Source organism: Dendronephthya gigantea, unplaced genomic scaffold (genome assembly GCF_004324835.1).
Source record: "Dendronephthya gigantea isolate DGI-Jeju-01 unplaced genomic scaffold, DenGig_1.0 000068F, whole genome shotgun sequence".
Taxonomy (NCBI): Eukaryota; Metazoa; Cnidaria; class Anthozoa; order Malacalcyonacea; family Nephtheidae; genus Dendronephthya; species Dendronephthya gigantea.
Genome location: NW_021163078.1, coordinates 787820 through 797698, shown reverse-complemented (window position 1 = coordinate 797698; position 9879 = coordinate 787820). Strand labels below are relative to the sequence as shown.

The following is a 9879-nucleotide window of genomic DNA, read 5'->3' as shown; positions in this document are numbered from 1 at the left end:
TTTTACTGCATATGAAAAAACTGTTGGTTTTGGTAATCACCACCTTAAATTTTTGTCTGTTGCATTCATTTTTTTATAATTCGGTGAGGGTGTTGTCCAGCAACGTGGACTAATATTCAAATGGCCAAGTCTATAAACGCTGGCGGAGGAAGAATTCTTACAGACAGCTAAGGCTAAGCCTTCCCGTAACGGCGTAAGATTTTTCTGATCAGGTTTATAATTATCAACGCATGCATATATTAATGTCCGGCCAGTTGGTTGATATACATATATGTATCTTGTCTTTCCTCACAAGGTCGCGACAAATGTTGAGAAGAGATTCTTGTCGCATATAAACTGCATCCTTCCAACTTAGATATGTTATATTGTAAAGATAAATGAGAACATTTTGACCAAAGTTTTCAATATTGGAACATGTATAGAGTTACAATATCCTGGTTGGGAATTTTCGTACAAATGCTAGTTGAGTTGGATAGCTAAGAAGCTGTCGTCAAGTGCTCTAGGACTAGGGGTATACTCCTGACTGCATGCTGCTGTTAAAATTTGGTTTTGCCATGTTGTTTACAGCCGTTTCAAGAAGGATTAAAATCACTAAATCGGGTTTCTTGCTTACGTCGTTGAGCAAACTTTAAATAACAAAATGTTCCAATCATGCAGTCTGGACTTGATTCAATGCTATTCAATTATTTCAATATACCCTAAGTATAGAATGTGTATATATATAGAATAAACGGTGTACAACCAAGATCAATTAAGACGATACTGTTTTAGTCATCCTTGCGATTAAAAAGGTCCGTCAGGAGGACCCAACATCACTCCGACAAGCGAAACTTTGCCCTTTTTTACAACCTTAATATTTAAAGTATGCCGCCCAGGTTTTACACGCAATGCGATGATCTCAACCAATGTTCGTTCAAACCGTAAATCTTTTAAGTCGAACTGTCGTTTCTTATTAAAGTTGTTATCTACCCAAATATTCGCTGTGCCACATATCCAACATGATCGTAAAGAAATCACTACCGAACGGCCATTAATCCCCCTGTGGGAGACATTTGCAGGAACGGTGAACGACAGTTCTGAATAGGCGCCGAGGGTTTCGCCGGTCCACATCGTATATAAATCAAGACGGCAAGATTTGCGGCATTTGTTTCTACGCTTTTTCATTGCGTATGAAAATCCGTTGTTTTTGGTGATCACCACGTCAAGATTATTGTCAGTTACATTTTTTTTATAATTTGGCGTGAGGGTTGTCCAGCAAAGTGGACCAATGTTCAAATGACCAGATCTTATAAACGCTGGCGGAGGGAGTTGAATATTTAGCTTGGAAATTTCGTGCGAGATGGATTTCACATCAAGGTCACTCAAAAAATTATTCTTAGCAGCTAAGCCTTCCTGTAAGATTTTTCTGATCAGGTTTATAATCATTAACGAGATATGTGCATGTCCCAGCTGGTTAATATGCATCTTGTCTTTGCTCACAAGATCGCGACAAGTGTTGAAAAGAGATCCTTGCCGCATACAAACTGCATTCTTCCAACTCAGAGTTGTTATATTGTAAAGATAAGTGAGAACATTTTGACCGAAGTTTTCAATATTGGTGCATGTAGAGTTACAATTCTCAACCGGGAAGAAATTTACGTACACTAATGCTGGTTCAGTTGGATAGCTAAGAAGCTGTCTTGTCAACTGTTCCAGAGGTATACATTTGTTGCCAATAAAGTTTTTCCTCCACATGTCGTTTACAGCCGTATCAAGAAGGACTAAATCGGGTTTCTTGTGAACATACGAACGAAAACAATACTGAAAAAAGTTACTTGGTGTGCCACCAATCCCAATTCCACGTGTCCTGATTTCGGACCCGGTGATAGGTGTTATTATCTTGCCCCACCAATCCGCAATGACTTTATAATATACCCTTTCAATGCCAGTAGCCTCCTCTGTATCTAAACCGCCTCCTGCAGTATGTGATCCCCCGATTGCGTCCAAGTAGACATCTTCGCCTCGCAATACTTTAAGTAGTTTTCTCCTCAATCTCGCGTTGTCCCCGTTCTTAATCACAGCTTGTAGTTTGTCCTCGTGGATGCGGATGTCTTTCATTGATGAATATTTATGTTTGAGATTCCATGTTTTGAAAGGATGAATAAGCAATGCATTTCGAAGTGCTTTTAAATCTCCGTTTGAGAGCAGATTTCCTGTCATTTCTGGTGCAGTTATGGTAAACTTCTCGTCATTGTTGGAAGATCTTATGGCAGGAGGATAGGAACCGATATTCAGTGCAGATGGCGAAATCTTCGAAACGGACATATTAACCTGTCTTTCCGGCAGTGACGAAGCATTCTTGACCTTTGTAACGTGTTTTTCTTTGCCCCAACACCAACCTGTATCCGCCAGCGCAACAACAGAAAATAAATTGCCGTCGATATCCAGCAATAAAATGAGGATAAAGGCGTAAGAAATTTGTTTTAAAGATCTGATCATGATAAATAGATTAATCGGTGATAGATAGGGCATGTTTCTTCACTTCCCCACATGAAAAGAACTAGAATTGGCAATAATCACAAACTGCTTGTGCCCAACTGGTTGTATTAATCACCCGTTGTTTGCTATAACTTTGATCAAATCTTAGTATTCCTAAATCAAGGACCCCGTCAGTTAATCATTGTTGGTTCAAGGCTACTTCAACAGAAATTTTCAACAGTAAATCTTTCGATCTGGACTTGTTTTAACTGCTATAATTTATCCAAATGCAGAATATAAAGAAAATATGTCTGTAACAACGTCAATCAATAATCCGATCTCATCGATTATCCTCGTATTTTGTTCGGGGAGCAAACTTTTCAACCGTTCTTCATTTTGTGTAGAAAAATTGACTAGAAAAATTTCTTGTTGCGTTGGCGAATAGCGACCTCTTGAATCTGTCTACGCATTTATAGTGAAACATATTTCGTTTTAAGGTGCGGGATTTTATTTTTAGCTATTAAAATGTGAGGGCCATTTCCTTTACGCCAGAGAAGTATTCTTCCTGATCTTCTCTCGATCTGCTGTCTGTTCCAGATTAATATCATTTTCACAGCTGTATATGGTCTAGACACCAAACGTAAACACAAAACTTTTCGTCTGCAAAAGAAAGTCACTATTCCAGTCAGGCATATACGAGGTCGACCGGGACAAGTCGGTCAAATCGAGCATCGCGGCTTGAGATAGATCATAGATCGATGACATCAATAAACGTGACGAAACAAAATGTTGGTATAAAAACGGCACATTTATAAATAAGGGATTCCAACATCACCTGTCATTGCTCGCGCAGAAGCGTTCTGAGTAAACAAAACAATATGTATTTTACCACAAAGTAAACATATTCTTCCCCCGTGATTTTACTTTCAACTACCAGGTTACCTGCAAGGTAGGGATTGCTGCGAACATTTTAGGGTCCAAGTGAATTGTTATATGAAATGTTAGTGAACTAGATCCGTTTTAACTAATAGCAATAGCAGGTTTAAAAAACGCAAAGTGATCCTCTATTGATATAGTTCGTATATAAACAGCATGAATCTAGCTGTGATCGATTGTATGCTTTTAGCGTTTCATGAATATACCAGTTAAAATTGTAAACAACTGTAAACGTAACATATGAACGAAAGATGAAAATATCTTACCTTGAATAGTCAAAATAGAGCAGAAGCTTGAAAATTTAACAAAAATTTGAAGATCCTGTGCATCGAAATTAAAAAGCACATGGATATGAGCGAGTTTAAAATGTGTGTTCTACGCATAAAAAACGCGCACGACCACAATTCCTTGCGCTAATAAAATTTAGTTCAGAACCCCCTCTCTGCACAAATTAGACTGCTGCTACGCTCGCTCGCTTCAGGCTCGCTCGCTCCGCAGCAATAATTGTGGACGTCCAAGCCCGTAAAGTGGAAGCATTATATTCGATTTTGTAAAACAATATGGCGGCGTAAAATTGACCACACATTGGAGTTTATTCCATTCATCAAATTGTAAAAAATAGATTTCGAGACAAAATCGTTGCAACGATGGGAAAAGACAAAACATCGAGACGTCCTAGAGGAAGTTTGGTTCAAGATATTGCTCAATCTGACGCAGTGAAAAGAAAAAATCGTCCCGCAAAGGAACGATCACGACAGAGCGACAATATAGATCAGGTTATTATATACAACGTTGTTTTCCAAGGTGGTATGAAATCATGTCGATAAAAAATCATGTTATTTACTTGAATGCCTCTTGTCGTGAAGGAAATCAGTTTCTGCAGTTCCTTTGATACACGAACGTTCACATTTTTGTTCACAGTATGTTAGTGATAAACTCAGCAGAAAAATTCTTGACCAAGCACTGGATCAACAAGATGAGCTTGAAGCGGAGTATGGTGCTGTGGCAGCAAAGAAAGGGAAGAAATCTTTAGCTGAAGCAAGGACATCCCTTGGTGGTATGTCCAAACATGGTGCAGGTGGTAGTGATGCTGAAAGTGACAGCAGTGAAGAACAATTTTCTGAAGGAGAAGATCAGTATTATGAAGATGTGGTAAGCATGCCAGTTGAATGGATGATTTAATCAGTGGTGTCAGAAGCAGTTCAAGGCAGTGGGGGCTGAGTCTTAGAAAAGGGCACATTCATTTTACGAAGCACATAACCACATAACCGCCAACTTGCACGTTGTAGGGAGAATGCATTTTTAGGGAGGATTATTGCGAAGAGAAGGCATAGTAATTATAGCATGGCTTTAAGCTTAAAATCAAGATCAGATTTCTTCTATTTGAGCTACCTGTTTACTTGGTAATTCCATGTTCAGTAAATATCACATACACAAAATGAAATTAAGTTAGGATTACATTTAGGATTAGAGTTAAGTCTAATCAGCCAATAATTTAGGAAGTATTCCTAATCCTAACCAAATCTTGGGGAATAAATTTGTATATTTAGGATTTACTTTAGGATTTACAATAATCCATCAACTGGTAGAAACTCTTTCACTGTCTGACATCCAATGCGGTAATTATTAAACTAGTTCCTTTGGGTTAACAAGAGGCACTAGCAGATGTGGTCCAACTCGTTTGCAAATGACATGTAATCACAGAAACTATATTGTAATTTCACATCAATGGTGTACTTTCGCTCTGCTATGTGTTTTTTAAAGTACTGCTTTTCCAAGTTAGACTATTTTTTAACCTACAAAGCTAATCATTATTAAATTATTGAATGAAGATAACTACTGAAAATTATTTCTTAAATGATTGGTAACCAGAAATAGCAGAGGCTAAAAAGGAACATTCTTTTGGAAATTGAAAATTTGTATTCCAAATTCAACAAGACAGCATGGGTGTAAAACTATAAAATTTCTAATCTAAAATAAGTAACATTTGAGATGAAATATTTTCAAAATAACTAAAAGTATTTTCAAAATAAACAGTAAAATTGGATGGCAAATCATTGTATTTTAAATGAGACATAAAATGCAAAATATTTGTATGTACTTACTTGCAGGAAACTTGGGTAGCCTTTTAATCTGCCATTACTTTCTCTCCGTTGAATAATTATCTTATGATTGCACAAATCACTTTTAGGATGGAGTGATGGACCTGTTTAAATAAAACGTAGAATAAGGGGAACATTTTCCATTTTAAATGCAAGCATTATAGTTTTTGCCAAAGCAACTTTTATCTAATATTTTTTACTTTTGCAAGTATTTTCGTTTACCTTTCTGACCTTATAGCTTGTATGCAAATATCTTCTTGCCATTTTGTATATTTGGTTTGTCAGAGTCATTAATTGTAATACAGTACAATTAATTAACAAAATAACTTAACTCATCTCTACCAATCAGCATCCATCAATTTTATCATGCTAACTAAATAACAAAAAATATAATCAATAAATTACGGATATAATAGAATAAATACAGAATACTTCGGAATGGATTTTCATTTCGACAAAATGACAACCCTTTTGAGATGATTGACTAAAATATGAGCGCCAGGTCACCTGGAAGGACAGAATATTGCCGTTTAGAAATTTAAAATAAGATCAGCCTGACCGTTTTAATGGAAGCGCCCAAGGCAAAGTTCTCAGTCGAAAATACCAGCCCTTGATTTGACGTGACAAATAATTAGCCATTTATCCCAGGTGGTGGATGAAGATGATGAGAAAGCCTTGGAGATGTTCATGTCAAAAGAACCACCAGAAAGAAGAACACTTGCCGACATTATCATGGAAAAAATTAAAGACAAGAAAACGGAAATTGAAAGCCAAATGTCGGAAAAAAGTCTAACACCACCCATGGACGAACGACTTATTAAAGTTTTTAAAGGGTAATATAGTGTGATATCTGTGCAAATACCATTAATAACTAATACTATACTATACACAATATCATCGCGAATGCGTGGGCAGTTTGATAACAAAGTTTGTGCACTAGCTGTGCATGCAACTATGCGAATATTAATATTGGTTAGAATATGTAATGCTTCCTTTTTACATTCCACAGTGTTGGTGACATCCTCAGCAAATATCGTTCTGGCAAGTTACCAAAAGCCTTTAAGATCATTCCATCGTTACAGAATTGGGAAGAGGTGTATATATTATCACTGTAACTGTATAGGAAACTATTTTAGAGATTATAACAGGGGCCGGTTGTATCAAGCCCGTTTAGCTTAAACGGTGGATAAGTCAAAGTAAAGAACACTCTTACATCTCTCTTGAATGAGTCAACTTGAATATTATATGCACTGAATATGTAGTTGTAAGCAGTATCTTTGTATTAAGCTGTAAAAAACATTTAGTTTGCTTCTTGAATAAAACGATAGACTGGCTTGCTACTTTGAACTTATCCACCGTTTAAGTTAAACGGGCTTGATACAACCGGCCCCTGGCCTATAAGTTTGACTGATATTAATAAGTGAAACTCCGTGATACATAAAACCAACCAGCGAAGTAAATGTCGAAGTTTTACAAAATTACAGGTAGTCTATGTGACAAATCCCGAAAGCTGGACGGCTGCGGCCATGTATCAAGCAACGAGAATATTTGTATCAAATCTAAATGCAAAAATGGCGCAAAGGTAAGAAATTATTGCTTTTCTTTCATTAGTTCAGTATTACTCAGTTGTTTAGCTAATGCTTCGTAAAAGGCTCGTATATATACTCTTTTGTATACCTTTAAGGTACTGCTTACGTTGCTCAAGATCACGAATGAAACCATATTAATAGAATAGGAATGATCTGTAATTCCCTTTTAGGTTCTTCAATCTAGTTTTGTTACCTCGTGTTCGAGATGATATAGCGGAATACAAAAGGCTGAACTATCATTTATATCAGGTGTGAAAATGGTATCCTAAGCATTTTGATATGATATAAGATATCCGTAAAAAATATGCTAAGCGATTTCAGACGTTGTTCCATATTTATGTGACAAGCGTTTAGTTAATATAGTTTAACCTTAATTGTTCAACGTTTTCGCATATAATTACACGAATTTTCCTACAGTAAAATATTTTATATTATATTCGTATAAAATATTCTCCCGTTTTTCAGGGTCTAAAAAAAGCTTTCTTTAAACCAGCCGCATTCTTCAAGGGGGTATTATTACCATTGTGTGAGGTTTGTATCCCTTATTTTAAAAATGTAGCTAATAAACGCAGATGAAGGTATTTTCCCCGCTACAAACGTTTAACCTGACAATCTATCATTCTAATAGTCTGGCACTTGCACTCTACGTGAAGCGATCATTGTTGGCAGTGTTGTAACGAAGACTATATATACCAGTCCTCCATGCTAGCGCGGCAATGTTAAAGTTAGCTGAAATGGATTACTCTGGTAAATCACAAATATTATACGGTGACCGTCTTTCTGCTTAATCTCATGGCTGACACATGCATGAGCATTGTATAGTATTATTTGTACTTTTCTGACAGGCTTTTTTTTCTTGTTTAGGCGCGAATAGCATTTTACTACGGTTACTTTTAGATAAGAAGTATGCTTTACCATATCGTGTTATAGATGCAGTTGTATTTCATTTTCTAAGGTGTGTTAAACGCCATAAAATCGATTGGCGCATTTTTTACTCTCCAAACCTTTGCGATTCTATTTATAAAGGTTCAAATTTCTCATTTCTGCTTCATTGCGGAGGTTTCACTACACTTCCTGTCTTCGGGCGAAAGATAACTTCGAATGACCAAGTTGTTTTCCGCCTGGAGACGTTTATGAATTTGCACTGTTTAGCTAAACTAAGATATTTCAAATAGTGTTTTGTAACTACGCTTGAACAACACTTGGTAGCTACTTGAATGATCCTAAACGTTCATTCACAATTCCAGTCCTTCGTGACTATTCCACTCTGGTCAATAGACCTAAAGCTTTGCAGTAAATTAACAAGGTCTGCTCCTCAAGCTAATATTTATATTGTTATCGCTAGATATATGCAAGGCTATATATACTTGGTATGACTTTAAATGTAAGTGTTGTTGTTATTATATAGGTTTTTGAGCGACAAGAGAACACTGCCTGTTCTTTGGCATCAGTGCTTCTTAACGTTTGTACAAAGGTAAGGCAGAATTTAGCGGTTTTAGAGAGCCTTTTTCTTATAATGGCGTATTTTTTGCTATGACATTTACATATAAATGATAATTTTGAAAATTTGCTTTTTCAGATACAAGGAAGATATATCAAGTGAACAAAAAGATGCTTTACTTGAAGTTTGCCGAGTACACGCTCATGAACAGGTACCTTTAAATTCTTACGTATGTAATATTAACAACTCAATCTCCCTAGCCCTTGGAGATCGCCGGTGATCAAATATAGTGAACGTTTTCATCGCATTCACTTCTATGCCGGTGATGGCATGTTCCATTAAACTCTGCTTCGCCTCGTTGCTTCACTTGATGAAAATATTCTTACCATTGCATTCATTAAAATTCATTATTAACTAGTATACTGGAATATATACTATACTTTATTATATTCCAGATAACTCCAGAAATACGCCGGGAACTTCTGCATTCGTCATCAAGAGATATTGAACTCGCCAATCAAATGGAAGTAAATACATAATCGGGGACATTTGCCACAATTTCAACCGGTCTGACGGGAGGTTACCAGCTTACCTATAGCTGTTTTTCGAGGCGATCGACGATTTCGTCCATGTATGATTTTGAACACAGAAATGCAAATCAGCCCTTTGTGATAGTACAAAAAGGGCGTTATAATTTGGGTTTATGTGTTTGGGGGAGCTGTTGACGCATCAAAAACGCGCGTGGCCGAACTGCAAAATGTAGTGAACATGAACAGCTACTACAAAAGGAAATTTGTTGTTCGTAAAACATGTATAATAAAAGCAATTTAGAATTATATATTGGCTATTGAATTATCGCGAGGGAGAAGGCGAAGAAGGGGGAGGGGGGCATTTACCCTCCTCACTTTTGTCTTCCCCCTAGTTCCCCTCAAAACTTTTCATGTTACGTAAGTAGTTTATAGCTTTATGTCAATGTTCGCTAACCCCCCCCCCAAAACATTTCACTCTCAATTCCTCCCCCGCCATTTATTTTAACCGCTGGCACCGCCACTGTGTAATTACTGCTGCAGTGTAGAAACAATGAATCAATGATGTTAAAAAATACTTACTGCTAAGGTATAGAAACACGGATGTTAGATCAATGTTATAGATGTTAGATTATAAATGTCTCTGTTCACATACTGTAGTTCCTTTATCACGGACTATTTTGACTTTGTCTTCGTCCACGACGTTGAGAATATTTCAAATTCTGAATGCAGCGATCGACTAAGTTCAACTTCAAAACACTTCAACGATATCTCTTACAGTTCAAAGTTTCAACCGCTGGCTTATTTTGTTGTCGTATTTCCACTGA

The 9879-nt window shown here is 36.8% G+C and overlaps 2 protein-coding genes across 2 annotated transcripts; one reads left to right on the top strand and one right to left on the bottom strand.

The window, feature by feature from the left end:
* Positions 1-455: 455 nt before the first annotated feature.
* LOC114531094 lies at positions 456-3492 on the bottom strand. The gene has a single exon (XM_028552739.1). The coding sequence runs from the start codon at positions 2509-2511 to the stop codon at positions 784-786; it is 1728 nt and encodes a 575-aa protein (XP_028408540.1). The 5' UTR covers positions 2512-3492; the 3' UTR covers positions 456-783.
* Positions 3493-3554: 62 nt separating this feature from the next.
* LOC114531136 (bystin-like) lies at positions 3555-9421 on the top strand. The gene is given in 13 exon segments (XM_028552787.1): positions 3555-4169; positions 4315-4545; positions 6144-6328; positions 6505-6589; positions 6980-7077; positions 7255-7333; positions 7550-7615; positions 7713-7772; positions 7774-7831; positions 7949-8039; positions 8493-8558; positions 8664-8736; positions 8981-9421. Coding segments are annotated over 13 exon segments (1305 nt in total). The 5' UTR covers positions 3555-4040; the 3' UTR covers positions 9065-9421.
* Positions 9422-9879: the final 458 nt, after the last annotated feature.